This window comes from Paralichthys olivaceus, chromosome 12, assembly GCF_024713975.1.
Source record: "Paralichthys olivaceus isolate ysfri-2021 chromosome 12, ASM2471397v2, whole genome shotgun sequence".
Taxonomy (NCBI): Eukaryota; Metazoa; Chordata; class Actinopteri; order Pleuronectiformes; family Paralichthyidae; genus Paralichthys; species Paralichthys olivaceus.
The window spans coordinates 19,173,211-19,192,867 of NC_091104.1; the positions used below are offsets into that span (position 1 = coordinate 19,173,211).

At 45.2% G+C, this 19,657-nt stretch overlaps 1 protein-coding gene across 5 annotated transcripts in view; it reads right to left on the bottom strand.

The window, feature by feature from the left end:
* The window catches only part of runx3 (RUNX family transcription factor 3), a 50,325-nt gene that overhangs the window by 12,954 nt on the left and 17,714 nt on the right, over positions 1-19,657 (bottom strand). For 4 of the 5 annotated variants that reach the window (XM_069536183.1, XM_069536180.1, XM_069536181.1 and 1 more), the window contains 4 exons: positions 17,306-17,547; positions 16,389-16,545; positions 14,904-15,008; positions 2,064-2,210 (listed from right to left, as the gene is read on the bottom strand). In XM_069536183.1, coding sequence (XP_069392284.1) covers positions 2,064-2,210; positions 14,904-15,008; positions 16,389-16,545; positions 17,306-17,547 — 651 coding nt within the window. The remainder of the gene's footprint in view (positions 1-2,063; positions 2,211-14,903; positions 15,009-16,388; positions 16,546-17,305; positions 17,548-19,657) is intronic. The other variant, XM_069536184.1, reaches the window with a different exon arrangement.

A 19,657-nucleotide genomic window follows, 5' to 3' on the forward strand; every position in this document is an offset into this window, starting at 1 on the left:
CTGGATAATGGAAAACATCTTTTGTAACAGCGAGACGGGAATCCACTTAATTATAACGTGTTGATGGGCGATCTTTCACCCGGCAATTCTCCCACAAACAGGCCCCGGGATTTAAAGTATCTGCAAAATACAACAGTGTCTGGCAGGGCTTCCAAAAGGCACAGACGTGTGTGATGTTGATATGTAAACATCTTGCAGCGTCTCTGAATGGGATTTATTACGAGTCTGTTTTTGTTTGAGCTTTGATTGTAATAGTGTAGCGCTGTTGTCTGTGCACGATTCCCTACACATACAGGAGCGCCCTGTGTGATCTGCGGGATGACATACATCCCCACTCTTGCCGCTCATCCGACAGATCGACGAGGTGGGAGGGAGAAGGGCCCTCCGCTCTGTTATTTAATTATTTTACCACTCTTGCCCTGCGGTATGCCGTCATGATGGTAATACCACACATTAAGGTGTGCGGTTTTTACAGCCCTTCCCCTCCTGTCTCGCTCGCGCACACACACTTCTTATAGGCGGCCTCCAGTCACTGGCGGCTGTAACGTGAAGCCCAAGGTCTTTACACTCTCTGACAGTTCCAACTGATGTTAATGTGTTGTGTCTGCTCACTGTGTATGTCCTGTACATGTGCGCGTTGCAACATCACAGCCCTTTGAAGCCTGACGAGCCAATGACGCTCTAATTCCTGCCTTAATCCTGTGCAAGGCAGACGAGAACGGAGCAAAGAGCTGCTCTTCGTCTGCTGTCTGGACCCAAGTCTGTACACCTCTCACACGCCCCCCCGCCTCCCTCCGTATTCAAGTGAGAAACCTAAAGCTCCCAGTAAAAGCTTAGCTGCAGGGGGCTTTTTATTGGCAGACAACGTACAGAGCTCACGCCAAACTCTAAATCATCAGAAAATTATCATCACAGTGGCTGTATTGTGTTGAAGCTCCACACTGTTTGTTTTCAGTACACCCGGTCGGCGGTGTTTCTAAAATGGTTGACATGTTTTCTGCTTGGTACGGGCTGTGCGAGGGCAACAAAATCAACACCAACAGTATAAGTAAGGACACGGGGGAGTCGGGGGGTAAAAGACCCTGTGTTCTCCACACTCAGCTGTTAGATAGGACCATACTGGTGACTCAGCGCTGGCTAAGCTGCGCACAAGGCCAAACACTGGTGTACGGCAGCGATACACACTGATAGAGATCCACCCACACATGGCGCAGTGCTCCCAAATAAGCCCTCCTGTACACAGCAACATGCTGATAGAAAGGTAATGAGATTCATTAGCTATGAGAACTAGAGAGTAGGCGGCTGAGGGAAGCATATTCACTCTATCTCTTTCTCTGTGTGGGTGTGTGTGTGTGTGTGTTTTGTCTGCATGCTTCCTGACATGGCATCCTGTTGCAGAGGCAGTGACATATGATGGAGAGCGAACACTCATCTTCCCTCCCGCCATCACCCACGCAGCTGTCCACAGCACACACACACACATATGCTCGAAACAACCCCCTCCCCTCCGTCGCACCACCTCAGTCTCAGTCTGAGCCTTGCCCCCCCCCCCACGGCCCCCGCACATTCGGCCAGTCTGAGAGTGACGTGATTGCCAAGGTAGCGGGCGGCTGTTACATTCCTGAGGCTGTAGTGTGCGGCGTGTGGAGGCCAGCCTCAGCGCCCTGAGCCAAGCTCGGTTGGCAGCACCCGCCACGCCACCTTACCACAGACTCAACCCTGCACGCTGTGGGGCCCAGGACCCACCAACGCAGGGCATCCGGGGACAGAGCTTGACATGAACTTCCCCTCTGATGGCCAGCATGTATAACAGCTCCCAGATTAGTGGAACAAAACTCAAAGGGTAGAGGAAGGGGGCACTTGGCTTAGTTGAATTCTGTGTGAAAGGCTTGTCCTGTGTTGATGTGCAACAGATTTGTTGTACACAAAATGTGGCCAAAAAAAAAAAATCTGTTTATTTTATCGAAGCAGGTATTTTTTTTAAAGTAATGGTGATTAATAGAGTTACAGAGCTGTGGTGACTAAAGGGATGTTGGTTGGATGTGGTTGTCTGTGGTCCTCACCTTGTGTGGTGCTGAGGTGGGTTTGGTGGATGGGGCGGGGATTGTTGTTCACCGGGCCTATTCGCATAGTCCGCTGGTAGCGCTCGATCTCCGACAACCTGTCGGAGAACTGCATCTTCTGGGGGTCTTCCATCTTCACTCTGTGCCCTGGAAAAAGCAACAGAAATGGGGCCGAGTGAGGAGAGAAAATTAAGGACCTGCCAATTTACCACCTACATGAGAGCGGCACAAAATGGCACTTTGTATTTCCAAAAACAATAAGAGTCCTTTACGGAAAACTCCTCCAAGCTAACTCCGTAATGGAGCCGGGGCAGTTTGTCCTCACAGAAACAACCTCTCTTTGTCTGTCTGAAGTGTAATTGATTTGAAATTGACTCCGATTGTGAGGACCATCAATATCCATTGTAATTCACGCACGCTCACACAGGATGGAATTATATAAAGGGAGAGACCGAGACGCTGTCACCATGTTTTCAGCTTCGAAATACAAAAATATTATTAGGATGTTAACAGACCTTGAAATACATTGGCTAGACACTAAGTGTTGCCCAAGCTGCACCTGCTGCAGTGTCATCAGCAGATAACAACGGCATAAGTGGTTCAAAATAATTGCAGGAGGAATGTTGTTTTCTCTGAAGTCTAACAAATAATGGTACTATGAATTGTTACCTCAGGCATTTCTGTAAACTGATGACTTTAGGTGATGTTTGCCTTTTCATACACATACTCACACACACACACACAAAGGTCTGACTGACACAGCACTTAGTCAGATGGAAACACCCAGACAAGGCTACCAAACCATGTAGTCATCTCTCTTAAACATAACAGACAGAAAGAGAGAAACTAAAAGAGCTTTTGTCGGTGTGTGTGTGTGTGTGTGCGTGTGTGTGTGTGCGTGTGAGTGTGCAGGAGGTGAGAATTAACTGTGAGCAAGAGAAGCACATCTACTGCACCTCTTTTATCCTGACCTGGAAAATAAACCAACACACTTAGTGCCCTTATCACTCTGATGTCCCCTCTGATCATGCCTTTCATGTAAACACTTGCATGTACACTTACATGTACAAATACACATGTTCCACACGCACACGTATGTGAACACACCTTTAAATGTCAAGACGTGACTCCGGATGAGGTCTTTGCCTCTAATGGGAGGAAGAGATTTTAATGTAACTATCAATGCACCAAAACTGTGTGTGAACCAGCATGTATACATTCTGTGGTTTTCTCCCTGGCATCTCTACAGAGTGGCCTAATGTGAAGTAATGGCTGGATTTGAATATTTTATCACTATATAAAGGGGGCAAGGCAGACGGACCAATATGGATTTTGCCCGTCCTTTTCTCTCCACTGACCCATGGGCAATATATCTTCCCTCAGAGGCTGACCCATGGGTAAAGTTTCCTCTCGTTTACCGCTCTGTCCATTTGTTTGTGCCCACCACCACCTCCCCTCCATCCTCTCTTTACGAACTATATAGAAATATCTAGCTTTGACGCCCCCCCGACACACACACACACACACACACATCCATACAAAGACACACAGGGCACAGAGGCACACATGAATGCACAGACATGATGTCTGAACACAGACAGGCGCTGAAATCAAACTCCCTGACGTCCAAAGTCAAAGTGCCGCACAGAATACTTTGTTTTATCCACCCACCGATCATCAGCGTCGTGGCACTTAACTTCTGTGAGAAAGTGAGAGACTCGATCGTGACTAATCTGTCTGAGCAGACGCAGCAGTTCTGTTGCTGCTCTCCAGCTGTTTGTTTCCCCCAGCGCTAGGATGTGGACGCCAAGGGAAAGGATGGTGTGTGTGTATATGTGTGATTCAACTCACCGGCCCACCAGTTTGCTCAGTACCATGACTCCGGAACTTATACTGGCAGGGCAGACACACACACACACCCTTACACACTCAGTAATATCTTTTTTATTCATGCTCACATGCATGCGGCCAGTCTGCCTTCTTTATAAACCATGATGGAAGGAATGAAGGCCAGGGTTTTCTCTTGCTCTTAACTCTCTTTCTCTCACAAACACACACACACACACACACACACACACACACACACAGCGCCAGGTCCAGGCTCCATCACCCACATAGACACTGTGGCTACTGTCTGTTCCAGGCCAGAGCTGGGGCGGCCAGGGGAAGCAGCCCTCCAAATATAGCCCCTATATGTGTCCTTGTGTAGTTATTAAGAGATTTACACCACCTCAAACGGCTGAGGTCAGGGAAATGATACATCCCATCGCTCTCTGGTTGGAAAAAAAAAAAAGACAGACAGTCGGGGGAAAAAAAAAGATAATTGGTCAGTTTTTCTGTGGCCAATGGAGGTCGGGATGAATTGGCTGGCTCTTCAGTGATGAAAGTGATCGTTCAGCTGCGTGCGCACACACACGCACACACACACGTATGTACACTTGAGCCTAGCTGTAGATCCAGTGGCTCAGTTCCAGCTGGCAAAGGCCCACTGTGTTTGGCGACACACTGTTCATAGCGTCCAGCAGGGGGTTTAGTGGGCTGTGAGAGGGATCTTTTTTTTTAGGAGAGCAGAGGCCTCATTAGAACAAAGCCTGGAGCTCATAAACCACTAATCAACTGAGAGGAGACACAAAACTTTTTTTTTTCCCACTCCTGTCTGATTTTCACACTGCATTGGTCTCTTGGACACTAATAAACCAATCAGGAGAGCAGCACTTACTCTGATTTCATTTATTTAGTTTTGTTTTTACCCACAATTGATAAGTGAAATAATGGATGGATGCATTTTTCACTGCAGCAACTAAAAAGTAATCTCTTTCCTGTTGCTGTCAAAGGAACATGATTTTGTACGTGCAGCCCATAATACTGTAGATCATTAAAGAGGCTTGCTATGGTGATATAGAATGGAAGGGGAAATATTTAAAACGTCGGATTTTGGCCATACATTGGTTCTTTTTGTTTCTGAAATAGATTTTATCTTATTTTTTTAAATCCTCTTCAAATCCCAACAGCCATCAATAAATGAAGTTGTCTGACAGTGCTGGTGATGAGCTTGGTGAACGTTCATGTGTTTTGGGGGCATAGCTTTGACAAGAGGGCCAATGGAAGTGGTTGGGATGCATCTGTTGCAAGTATAGCCTGCTCTTGCTATTTTTTCCAGGATTACCAAGCCTTGTTTTAAGCTGAAATCCTTGACATATGACGATACCTAACTGTATGTGCTTTTTTAATCATGCGTCATCCCTACTTTAAATTTTATTTCTTTATCCAGAGTAAAAAAAAGTCTTAACATCTACCCTAAATCCTTTGTCTCTGCCAGCGAACCAGAACCTGTATCCTCCAGTTAAACCTCGTCTTAATACGCTCTCTTTGGCCAGTTGACCCTGACTGTAGCCGCAGCGCGTCTGCACCGACCGCCAACATTTGACTTCTATCCACTCGACGAGGGCCGGGGGCCAGAGGGGTGCGAGCGCTCCACACCAGCCCCATTTCAGAGGGATTTCTGTGGTCGGATGAATATTTAATGTGTCAGGGTGCACTTAGAGAAAGAATGCCCTTTGTTTTTTTCTCTCTATGATATCATAACCACAAGATAGAGCTGGGAGATGGGGCCCAATGCACACATGAGGCCTAAACAGCAGCGCTCAATATGCACCCAGAGTCGAAATGGATGCTAAAGGTTGTAGATTTACTAGCCTTCTCTCAAAGTAGCGGTCGCATCATCTGAAAGCATTATGGAAGTCTATGAAGAACAAATAAAATGCTTGATATAAAATGTCTGGTATTAACGATGTATGAAAGCCGATGGCTGTGTTTTGAAGGGATGGGTTGTGTAGTTCTCTGCCCTGCTTTGTTTTCTGTGTGTGTGTGTGTGTGTCTTTTTATTTCCTGATTGTGTTTTTTCTTTGCAGCAGAAAAACGTTTGTGCTGTGCCTTGAAGTAAAGAGGTTCAAGTGATTGGAGAAGTTTAAACGTGTTAAAGTTTTTTTGTTTTCTCATGATTGCACCCGAGACGAGACCACATGAACGGCAAACTGCGCTGAGCCTCGCCCAGCCTTCCATCCACAAAGCCTGTATCAGCTCAACACAGAGACGCTGTTTGTTCAGTAAGGTGACAGCCAGGCCTTAAACACCGACGCCACAGCTAAGTGATCACCCAATATGACCCGTTTCCTTCCTTCATCCCACACGTTTTTCTCCACTTCACTTCCCTTCCTCTGTGTCTGCGTGTGTCTGTCTCCATTGAAAGAAAGAAACATATGTTCCCGTCCAAAGGGAGACACATTAGACACAAGCTCTTTTTAGTGAAGGGCCGGGTGCTTTTTCAGGGGCAAAGTGAAACTCTATCTGGATGGCAAAGGGCAATACGTGCTTTGGCTGCAGCTCAAGTCTGCTCTGAATATATTTGAAGTGTAAATATTTGTATTTGACGTATAAATGGACTTGATAGGCCCCTGATAACATATTAGAATTGATTCGGAGTGCACAGTCCTCAGAACGACACTGAAAACTATGTCTGGACTGTTAAGTCTATGCAAGTATGATATAGGATTACGTAGAAAAAATGTTCAGGCATTTCTGATTCTAACATGAGGTCTACAAAATGGCAGCTGATTGTGATATTTTTCTTTCAGCCTATTTCCTGTGCTGTTTTGCCACAGTTTGAAATGCATTTAACTTTCTGTTTAGGTCAGCGAAGCTGTATTTGTAACGTGTTGATGTGAAGTTCAGATTGGCGTCCCCACAGAGCGATGTAGGGCGACAGTTGAACATGTGTTGCAGCGAGGTCTACTTGCTTGCTACTTCCTTTAACAGACACTGGGGACGTTTCAACATCTGTTGAGCAAAGTCTTGTACACCTGTCTTCCTCTTCCTCCTCTCTAGCGGACCTGAACCCCCATATATGTTCTTGTTACCACCCGTCTTCTTTTAAACACGCTCTTTGTTACTTCCTTCTACTTCTATAAGTAGCATCACAAAAAGCATCTCCGCAGCAGCAGTGTATCTGGCACCGTGGCACCAATCACACAGTTGGATATTTAAAGTGGGGCGAATCAGAGTTCTTGTTTTGAGGCTGACCCTGTAGGATGTGGGTTTTACCCTTGGCTGGTGATTGTGGCTGTCTCGTCTGGGCCAAACTGAGTCGATGCTAGCCACACACAGACATTACACTACTTAATGTTCATTTACATATCACTCAACACTTGCAGTATGAATGTGTTCAGTTTTACGACCATATCATTACCACAGATTGGAAGCACAGTTTGTTTTTCTTGGATGCAAACTAGGTGTGAGTCAAGGTGTTTGTCATTACTATAGCATCACTCGCATGTACAGAGCCAATTTAATCTTTTTTTTCAAATGGAAACATTATTTCAATTCAGGCTGTTCAGAAGGAGGTCAGCAAACGTTTTTGGCACAATCGTGTCTCTAGTTCACCCTCTGCGGCAACAGCTGCGGGATCATCTGGTCCCTTAGGCTGATGCATCGGCTGTCTCTGGGGACATCAGCAGTGTGAAAATCCCCCTCTCGCAGGCCTGAAAACAAGCTGCTCACAGCGGAAGTTGCTACATGAGGCTGTTTGAGCAAAGAGTGCAGCCTTCCTTTTCTGATAAGGGAATAAAGCTCTTTGCATTTCTCTGTGTGCGTGTGTGTGTGTGTGTGTGTGTGTGGAGCAGAAGCAGTGGCACACAAGGGCAGCCCTCCAGCCAGGCAGGTTGAGGCAAGCAAGCAGAGTGAGGGGGTGCCAAAATGAGGCCCAATGCACCCGGATTGTCTAACAATACTACAAGGCCCGGAGCACGTTGAGAGCAATCATCTCTCTTTTGTCCGATCATTGTAGACTTTGTGTGTGTGTGAGAGAGCGAGTGAGTGAGTAACTCTGCAGTTGAGGCATGTTGGGGGTGATATGAGCAGGGTTGTTTTCAGGCCTTTTTTGGCAGCTTGCCTGCAGACGTCGTAGATTTCCCAGTGCTGCTGCCACTGCTGCCGCTGGTTTACCCTCGTTGAGCACAGAAGGCCTATTTGGCTGCGGTGACCGATCATATTAAAGCAATAAGCTGCTTTGAGTGTGTTATTTTAGCTCTAATGGTGAATGGGGTTGTGTGTGTGTGTGTGTGTGTGTGTGTGTGTGTGTGTGTTTGTGCGTGCAGCAGTCAGGTTGTTGTACGTGTCGAGATGCTGGGGGGAAAAGGTGGGGGCTCTCACAACGCTGTGGGAAAGGAAGGCGAGCTGCTGCTGTCACATACATCAATGCAGCGCCAGCAGATGTGTCAAACGGCTTCGCGTTCACACCTCCGCGCATACTAGCTCACACACAATAATGTGCAACAAGCAAACAATTACCCTTAAACACGTACGCACACAGTTCCACAGAATGACAAATTATATTCCAGGTGGGTCAAAGTAAATGTGTGAATTTTCCACTGTGTAGACATGCACATATTTTTACTTTCAGCCCTCCCTGTTATCATGCTGTTATGGGACTGCTGCAGCGATGTTGAGGTTATAAAGATTAACCTCCTCTTTTCTGTGAGGTTTTCCAGCCTGTTTTGAGGAGCCAAGGCTTCCCTCCGTGTTTACCCAGAGGATTACAACCTTCCCCGCTCCTGGAAGCGAAAGAAAGGTCTTGCTACACCTATTATTTGCTCACTGTTCCTAACCATTAAGGACTGAAGAAATAAATATCCAAACCGCAGGGTGGTGGTACACAGCGTGTTTTCCAGTAACCAGCAGGTGCCTTCTTCCCACAAATCGCCCCCTACTCCGCCCCCTGTCCCCGCTGCCTCAACGCAGAAAAGGGTTTATTGTCATAATGCAGTGGGGGATAAAATATTCCTCCACTCATGGGCCATTTATTTTTCTAAATGCAGATCGGAACTTTTATTGAATTACAGCTGAAAGGTCGTAATGGCTCCCTCCTGTATGGGTCGGTGTAAATGAGGAAGAGTGAGCACACACAGTGTGAGCATTTTACTTCCGTTCATAGGTAAACAGGAAGAATGCTTGGCCCCTGACTTTAGAGGGGGTGGGTATAAGGAGAAGGTAGAGAGACAAAGTGGGAGAGATCCCAGTAAGACAACGCTGGCTGAGCTTCTGAGTCGAATCTGAGAAAAAAGTTTTCTACTTGCATCATCAGAGTGAATTACAAGCGCTGTCTGGGCCCTCTGTAAATAATTTGGCAATTCCTACTGATGTTCTTTCTGGCGTCAGCAAATAAGGGGGGGAATTTTTGTCTGAGTGGATAAAGAGAGGCCATTTCACCCCAAGGCTATTGTGCGTCTGTCTCCAACAGTAATCAACTGGCCCGAGGAGCTTTGCAATGTTTTTAAATGTTAGACAATGTTCTTCTTTTTTCCTGTTTTTAGCAAAAACTTGTGCATTGACGCTGCAGCAAGATGACGAGCAGCAAACAGACAGGGTGAGGGGAGGAGAGAGAAAAAGGGAGACAAACTGGGGCATTTTCTTATCTTAGTTTTATCAAGGTATTTTGACTATTTAGCTTTTACATGAAAGTTTCAGTACAAAAGTCTGTGTGTGTGTGTGTGTGTGTGTGTGTGTGGCCCTCAAAGGGAGTTGGCCTCAAAGCTTCTAGATGTGGTTAAGGTGGCAACAGTGGTCAAAGAGCCTCCATCTCATCTTTATTTACCCTCCCACGACAAAAAACTGACAGATGCTTTCATGTCTGTGTCATCACACTTTAATGACTCTGATAGCATCGGTCCTGCAATCACTCATAACTTAGATAAAAAGGCATGAAAAATAATCACGCATGAAAACATCCTCCATGACTACTGAAGGATACTGTCCTCATCTGTCACCAATCACAAGCCTCCGAATGTGGTGAGTGTTTCGTCCCGAAACAAGTTCGCTCTGAAATCAAACCCATTCAATATGCACTGCTGCATTCCAGTGGATTTATCAGTTGACCAATATTTGCTCTTCTTCTAATCACCGAAGCCGAGTATGACGCGTCTGGAGTGACCCCGGGGAGGAGGAGTGCCGCAGTCGGCAGCCTCCAGTCACTGCAGACGCCAGAGTGCCATTTCTCCGAAGAAGAAATAAATATCCCCTTTATCTGCTCCCATCTGTCTGTGAGTGGTATTGAAAATACAAAATATCCTCTCTAACAAATCATAAATGAGGTGGTCATGAGTTGGATTGTTAAGCCTAGCCACTATTTGTATGTGTGTGTGTTTGTGATTATGTGCGTAGGCTACTATGTCTCCAGGTTATACATCTAGGAGTCATGGTGAGCCATTAGCAGTTCAAGAAAGCACCCAGTGTCAGACATGCCACTGGTTTTCCCCTCCCCTGGCACTGATACACCTGTAGGCCTTTCTTTCAAAGACACCCATCTCCATTTTCAAACATCAAAGTTGCCTTTGAGAGAGCAATTCGCATGGAGGGTGAGCCTTTCATGTGATTTGTGGAGCGCGGGCGGGGCCCGTGGGGTCGACTTAAAGAGATGGACGCACCTGGCAGGTGCATGGGCCGAGCAACCGCACATGCAAATATACACGCAACAATCTTTTTTTTTTTTGTTTACTTTGCAGAGAGACTGCAATATCACTGGAAAAATAACACAGCAAATGTCATTGTTTGTCTGTTTGCATGCTTTGTACAGTCTGTGTGCCAAATGCAAATAGATTCAACCCGCCAAGTCCAACAAGCACCCCCCACTGCCGCGACTACCCCCTCTCACCCTCAACACCCCCACCAGATCTACCTCCACGCCTGCCATTCTCCTCCTCGAGCTGTGTGAACACACCCAGCCGAACAAACAGAGGCAGCAAAACACAAATGCACTTGTGCGATTTTCGGTGGATGCGTGAGCCCGTGGGTGGTAAAGTGTGCAAGCTCCATCTGAATCTTTGCAGCAATTAGATGAATGTGGTGTGTTGTCGTGTTTATTGTAGTTAATTCATGTGTGTCAATTTGTCTCCTCAGACAAATTGTCTCTTTGACCTTTCTGCGGTACGACCAGCTTCCTCATCCTACAGCACTTAGCAAACAACTGTCTCTCCTCTCCATTTCCTCTAACTTTCTTATCACCCTGCAGACCTCTGCGTGGGAACGAGAACTGTCTGAAGGATTTACATTTTCTGGAGGAGTAGAATTAATGGTAAATACCTACTAGAATAATTTGCTGATTTGTCTGGACAGTTTAACTTGTACAGTAACTTCAGCGCCACATATACGCTTAAACATGTTTATTTAATAATTTAATATTGTCCTCAGATATTCACCAAATTATACCTCAAAATACCAACACTTCAAAGTTATTAAAACATAAAAATACTTTCTTAATCTGTTTTTATCTTCAATTTTTTTCTGCAATTTAACACAAAATTACATCTGTTTGTACAAATCTTTTTCACACAAACTTGACCCTCAGGGGAAATTATTTATTTAAATGTTCACACAAACAAATACTCTATTTCTTTTATATATTTTTCATTTAATATTCTTTTTCAGGCTCAAAAAAGTGACATATTTCTTAAAAGTATTTCACACGCACAAAATATTTCGACCCTGTTGACCTACGGCAGCTTCATCTTGTCAAGATACACAGAAATACAAACGACCCCTCCCTTGTGGGTAAATAGGCAGTGGCTGATGTCATGTATAAGTGAGGCAGTGAGAATGGCACCATAAATAAAGATGTGGGATTAATTGAGAATAACCCTGCAGGGTGCATCGAGTATGAGCGGCGCTGCGGAGGCATCTGATACCGGCAACAGCGAGGGTCTCAACACTTAAGTCACCTGCTTTTATTTTTTGCATTTCTAACTCTGAATGCTCTCTCTTGTTGTTTGCAGATTGTAAAAGCTACGGCTCTGATAGAAGTGGAGCGAGAGGAGTTGTTGTTGTTGCATCAACAGTTGCGACAGTTGTGTTTCCAGTTTGGGCTTTGACAGAGTTTGATAGTAGAGAATTAAAAGACAGAATGGGGGGTGGGGATGTGGGCTGACGAATGCCGGATGTGTGATGAGGAAATCAGCAGCGAGGGTGACAAAAATAGGTTCTGCTCAGGAACTGAACACTGCCTTGTGTGATTATTTACATTAATTTGTGTGAGTGTGGACGTCTAAATGCACATTATTGTGCGTATGCTTGCTCATCTATGTGTGTGTATATTTTACGGCTCAAGTGTTGTCACAAAGCACCCTGCTCTTTGTTACATTGCCGAAGGCGGGCTGCCACTGCAGTCCTGTCCATCAGGTTCTCCCGACTGGATCAGTAAACATTAATAACCCCCACCCCCACCACACCCCCTCGGTGCCAGCTCCTCGGCTGGCAGCCATGCAAATGCAGGCCCTGCACATACGGCCTGTAAAGCCCCCGTGCAGGCCTGGGCCCCGCAGCCTTGCCAGCCTGTGGACAGGTGAACAAAGCTGGCTTCAGGCTGTCCGCACCCTATAAGAATGCTAACGCTTCAGCGTGCGGGCAACATCGTGGTGGCATTGTCAGTGAAAAATGGAACGGGATCAAAGCAGGGTCGGAATAAATGTGTCTCTGAGAATGAGGTTCCTAATGAAAAAATGCTGTTAGTTTTATGCGTTGGCAACGGTGCCTCTCTGCTCCCACTGTAAACGTCGTACAGACGATATAATGTGGTGCCTTGTGGTTAGAGAAGAATCTGAATATTTTTATGGTCCTAATAATGTCTGAATGGTAGTGTGTGTTCCTATGCTTTGACTGTGCCGAGACACGACTGATATTATTCTCTTCAGAATGTGCCTCTTGTTAAAATGTGAGAGGTCCTTTATCTCGTCTCACAAGTGATTTCTATTTTGAGGCTACGAGTCCTTCGATACACTAAATTGGACTGAAAACTCATCTCGGCCTCAGATCTGACAGCTCCTTCACCCCAACAAAATAAATTATAAAAACACCGTATTTCAAAACGCTTATTCAATTCACTGTGATCAGCTGGATCTGTTTTCACTGCAGACTAACAGGATTTATTATTCATATTTCAGATAAGCTTTGACTGTTATAGCCATTTTAACATTTTCTCATATCAAACCATCTTTGTTTCCTGGAGGTTCTAGTTACTGCATATCGAACACTAAATCATGGTCAGACTTATTCTTTCAAATCTGCCTTTGCAGAAGTTTATTCTCTGTCATTCTATGAATTCCCTCTCAGCAACCATGTAATAGAGTTTAATGGAGCCTTAAATTCCTCCTGCCCTATATTAAACAGTGTCACTTTATAGCACCCAGCGCCAGTGTAAAAGTAGCGCGGCCACGCTGACGCCTCAGCTGAAGCCATAACATGTTGACAGACAGACAGGAGACCATCTTAATGTACACAGTTATTTCAGGCAGAGAAATTCACAGATGCACATGAGAACGCATTTATGCACAGGCACAAGTGTTCTTTTTTTTTCTTTAAACAAAGGACAGTCAAATTGAAACCATCCACACACACACACATACTGTGTTTATTATTATCTTGTCCCAGCCCCCTTTGCAGTACTCTTTTATACCCCTGCAAATAGCTTGGCAATGAGGGTGGTGGGGTTGTGCCCCTTCCTCTGTGCCCCTTGGCCCCCTCTCTGCCAGCTATGTATCCCTCCTCATGTGGCACTTGTTCCCACTCTCTCTTCCCCTGCTGTGGTCTGTTTTGACTGGGCTAAATCCTCCCTGCCTCCCTCCACCCCCTCTTACCACGGGCTATCCAGTCATTCAGAGACCTCGAAAAACCCTGCACACCATAAACACCATCCCTCCATAGGTAGATCACAACATCCTACCCATTTCACCTACACTCATGAAAAACTCATACACGTCCGAGTCCCTGCAGCGACTGACTCATCCTGGTAAGGCAACACTGCTCCTTGCCATCCCTCACACCAGCGGTGGCAACAGCAGCATTAAACCACATGAGAATGTAGCTGCGGCTGGATAGTGGCGCTAACAGCTTTAACGTGCGAGGCCTCCCTGCCAGGGCCAACAGGGGCCAGACTCTGCCCTGTGTTAAATCAACGAGCCACTTATGTGGTCGGGCAGGTACGACCCCTCTGACCAGCACTGTGGAAAGGTACAGGTGAGGGGTGGATGAGCAGGAGGAGGTGGGTTCCACTGAGCTGAGCCACCTGCGGCTTGGAGACTCACTCACCTCCTCTTAGTGGTCTTGGGTTATGCCTGAATTTTGCTTTACGGTTTCCTCTGACTAAAGGCCCATCGTAGTGCCCAGTGCCAATGCTGCACACACACACATACAAACCTACATGACTGTACTAATGAAGACAATGCATCTCTGCAGGTTTACCATAACCACAACGTGCCTAACCCCAGCCTTCACCTAGTCTTAATTCCAATCTTAACACCAAAACCAAGTCTTAACCTCAAAATGAATCTAGCACACACGCACGCACACACACACACACACACACACACAATCTCAGAGAAGACATTAAGTGGACCTACATTGATTTCCTGAGACTTACTCTAACCAACCATAGTTACAACTTGCCTAACCCAGACCTTGACCTTAACTTTAACTTAACCTAAACTTTAAAACATGTCTTCACCTTATGATTTACTTTAAGGGGACTCCACCGACCAGTCTTCATCATGTGACTACAGATTTAATCCTCGCAATATAATATTACTTGGACCACGCACGCACACACACACACACACACACACACACACACACACACACACACACACACACACACTTTAATATATGACTATAATAAAGATCCTTTCTCTGCTCACTTCACAACATTGTACATTTTAGCAATAGCAAGTGTTTGTGTGTGTGTGTGTGTGTGTGTGTGTGTGTGTGTGCGTGTGTGTGTGTGTGCATTTATCTATTACTCACTGCGCGGTTCCCGGGGTCCATCCACGGTGACCTTGATGGCGCGGTGGTACGTGGCCACTTGCGGGGGCCCGGTGAACACGGTGATGGTCAGAGTGAAGCTCTTCCCTACGGCAGATTTATGAAATTAGTTTGACTCAGTGATGTGAAAAACTGTTTTCCCTCTTGTTCTATAACAATACTTCGCTTGTTCCGCCTCAGATCATCGCCGGCTATTTTATTTTGTTTCGTCCCGCTCCGGCCTTTAGAATTGAAGTCTTTTATTATTATTTTATTTTAAAGGGGGCCGGGGAGTGGACCACCTCGTTTGATGGCCTGACTGCGGTATATGATTTAGATTATTGAGGGAATGTGTTCCAGATTGTTCCAGAGGAGGTTTACAGCGATAGTTTATTGTTCAACAAGACAGGCTCTTGCTCCCATCTGCATCAAAGTCCGCGCACAGAGGAGAAGAGGAGGAGGAGGAGAGCTGCAGCATTGTGCAAAGGGTCCGATGCTCGTCCTCCTGAGAAAGGCACATCTCGTTAAAAAGAGACTGCGTGGGAAAAAAGGAAAATAAAAGAGGAGGAGAAGTAGATCCTCGGGTGGGATAATTGAAATGAAAGGTATTGCTCCGTTTTTAATTCGAAGAGAAGACACATTTTCCATTCATCAAGTCACAGCTATTTTTAACATTCAAGAGAAAAAAGATCAGAGCAGGACCTGAGGGGAATGAAATTCATCTAATAGATGAAGATGATTGTTGACAAAAAAAAGGATTTTATTTGAGGATATTTTCTTAGTTACTCTTAAAAATTGAGAGATCCTGAATTCCTAAACACAAAAAAGAATGCATCACGTAGGCCCGTACGTTAAATACAACACCATGCAAACAGGCCTGTCAATGCGTAATTGTCCTATTATTAATTTTGCCAAAATCAATTGCACAATGTGTATGAAACATTTTGGACTATAAGCTTTTTTTGGCTGGAATTGTTTTTGACATTTTGTTCCATGGTGCATGGTTTCTCCTCCTTCCCTCAGATTTACACCATCATGCCGGTAATTATTTGTAATACCTTGGATTAGGGAATATTAAGTGCTATAGTCACATCGCCACTTGTAGCGCCCCGTGACGCACGCCAGATGTTTCGGATGACACCCGTAGACGTCAGTTGGCACAGTGAGGGCACTCGCCGTACCCGCATCTAAATGATCCCACATTTGCGGTTTTAACTTTGTAACAGAGAGCAGGCCAAAACCACTGACGAAAAATAATTTAGAAGCTTGGTTTTTAGAAGCGTAATGGATGACACTTTACTGAGGGTGCGTCTGTGCCATATAGAGGACTGTTCGGTGACCTATTTAACATTCGAACTTTCAGAAAATAATACAGAAATGTGACCTGTTTTTGTGCGTAAATGTTTCTGCAAATGGCACAAGCATAGACTTTGTCTTTTTCTTATATTGTGCATGTGTGTGCGTCTATGTGTGCGCGTCTGAGCTCACCTCGTCCGCTCCTACCCACGAAGCGCAGGTCGTTGAAGCGTGCCACCTGGTTCTTCATCACGGCCGAGGCGTTCCTCAACTCGGCCGAGTAGTTCTCATCGTTCCCGGCCATCACGGTGACCAGCGTCCCATCGGGCACATCGCCGAGTGCCACGACCTGCGCGCACACACACAGGAGGGGAGGAGAAGCGAACGGTCGCCTCAGGTCAATAAACCAAAATGTACACAACTGCGCGCGTAAAAACCGCATCCGGCTCCCATAATATTAAACACGAATATATCGTTACAGTTTCACCACACTGTCAACAATAAACATAATTGTGTAGATTTCACGTAAACTGACACCCCCCACGTCGCCTGTCAAGATTTAAATCTATATTGTATAAACATTGTGTGCGACATGGGTTTCACGACCTGCCCTGTTACTGCTGTTTATTTTCCTGTGATCCAAATACAAGATTTACGCAAAGCAAGACTTATTGTGACACAAGCCACATCTCTTATCAAAAAAATGTATAGTACGCTCCATGAAAAATATAGTAAAACTGTAATAAAAGTGTAGTTCATATCAAGCTTCCTCTCAGACCTTTTATAATATCAGGCCCCTTTGCTGCTTTGTAATTTCTGAGGTAATGTTGATATTTTGGATTGTGCTGTTTGAAGCTAATGAACGCAAATTCTAGATATAGTTTATGGTAATTTAACACGAAAGAAAACTGCAAGTTGCATCAACTAAAAAGCAAAACTTCCAGTCACCATAAAGAAAATTAAATGGCATCATTAAAATTTATTTTAATGCTTTAAAATCAGCCTCTATCTGTAGCCTTTTCTCCTGCACTCCCAATAGTAAAAAAAACATTTTGTGCGTCATTAAAATGGAAATATAATGAATGATAATTAGAAGTCATGTATCTTGCCTTGAAAGCCACGGGCAGCGTCTTGTTGCACCTCCAATGAGACGGCAGCACGGAGCAGAGGAAGTTGGGGCTGTCGGTGCGCACCAGCTCGCCGGCGTGGTCCGCCAGGACGTCCACCACGTTCCTGGTGTCCGGTCGCGACCTGAGGGGCCCCGGGGTGGCCATGGCCCCGTTGCCGTCTACGATCTTACTGCAGGGGAAGGACGTGGAGGGCGGCGTGAACCGTCTGGTGGTGGGCGGCTCTACGGGAATATGCATCACAACAGCTTGGGTCAGTGCCACCTGACTGGGTTGTTTGAGAAGAGCAGGACACTTTGGGAGAATGAAAATATTTCTTTCCAAACGCCGCTGGTCTCAGGAGTCCACTGAGTGTGAGAGCGCAGAGGATGGAGGCGAGTGCGCACGAAGTGTCGGTGAAGACAGCCTCAGTGTGAGCAGTGCATAGGACGTGTCAGCCTGAGGAACATCAGGGTCGCTCTGTGTCTCACTGACTTCAGTCAAAATTACGCACAAAGAAGAACCTCTAAAAGTCTCAGTGCTGAGTCTGTCTTCTGTCTTATCTGACGCACACTTGATGGACAACACCAGCCGCGTGTGGACAATATATCAACACCACAAGCTACTCGAGTTTTTACTCTGAAAATCAGTCAATCAATCCCCCCGAAAGAAAGTATTGGCGATCAATGATCTGTTGGCACAGGTCAGATAATCCAGACGTGATGCGAAAACTTTTGCCTTTCTCGTCTACAAAGTTTTTTTTCCTGTGAAAGATGATCGCGACTAAAATATCAGACGCTCTTCGAACCTCACTAGACTTCACTATGTAAAAAAAATCCCCAAATATTTAAAAATATCTGACTGAAGCTGAAGCACATCTGGGTCCTTTTCGTGCGTTAAAGTTCTCGCAACTTTTATCCTCGTTGGATCTTCCCAGAAAAAAATAAAAAAAGTTACTGTGGGATAGAAGGAAGTGTCCCGTGGCTCCAGCTGGATTTCCTTTTTTAAAGTTTAAGTTATCCTTTTTTTTAATCGCAGGGTTATGGGGCGCGAGAAGGAGCCGTGAGGCTGAACGGAGTGCAGAGTGCTGCGATATTATTTTACCCGAGTCATTTTAGTGTTTAGTGGTTGGGAGTGTGGAGATCATTTCCACCAATGACTGTGCAGGGCTGGGCTTTCATCGGACCAATCAGAGCCTCCCGCTGCTTCTTCTGCAACTGTTGTCACACACACACACACACACACACACACACACACACACACACACACACACACACACACACACACACACACACACACACACACACACACACACACACGAGCGGAGCTATTGATACATATCTGTGCTTTTCTATCTGTTTGGATTTTATATGATTTATATATAAATATAGAGAAACATTACACGACTGGGTTTGGTTGGAGGGATGTTGGTTTTAATAGAACTGCAGAATAATTGAATGAAAATTATATAAATTGATTGGACTTTCTAGCCAATAATCATTACGCACTGGTGGGTAGATTAAAGGCAATTTATACATGTGTTATCCATTAAATACAATGGCTTTAACACGAAACAAAGAAATTATAATATTGCTTTTGTGCAGAACAACCTCATTGTTGAGATTATGAATAGTTATTCTTATATGAAACTGTCAGCTGTCATGTGTAATAACAACATGAAATGTAAATGATCCAAAGCAGGATTTTGACTGTACAGACCTGTGGTTTCTCTCCCATTCATTCATTTTGAAAAGTTATTATACACCTGGCGGCTTCACACCTTACAGGTAAATACGTTATTTTCATAAAGGGGGGAGATTATGGGTTTATGAGACAGATTGGTATCGCTTTAATTGGCTGAAGTGGATAAAATAAGAAATTTAAAGCAAACAGGCAAATGTCTCTTTATTTTTTCCACATCAAACGACGCAGCTGATTAATAAACTGCGTGTGCCAGAGGCTGAATTCAACAGGAGCCATGAAATGCTGAGGGTTACGTCAAATGACGGCACACCCTGCACAGCTCCTCCGCCGTGCTGCTTTCTGACACTAGTTGGCGCATTTGCCTTTTCAATCGCTGTCAGCTCCGAGTGTGTGAGGCAGACATTTCACCTCTGCACCGAGAGAGGAGGAAACTTCCATCTGTGGCTCTCACACTCTGAATACATTTCTACTTAAAGTCAATTAAACGAACATTGCTTGTGATGCAGTTCTTGTTGCTGAGAGAACAGGAGACATATTCATTAATTCTTTTGGCCTGAATCATAATCAAGTCAATTATTGTTGGGAAATGAAATTATTTGAAAAACCAGAGACAGTTATTCGTTTATTGACAGCACACTGAAGCTGTGTGAA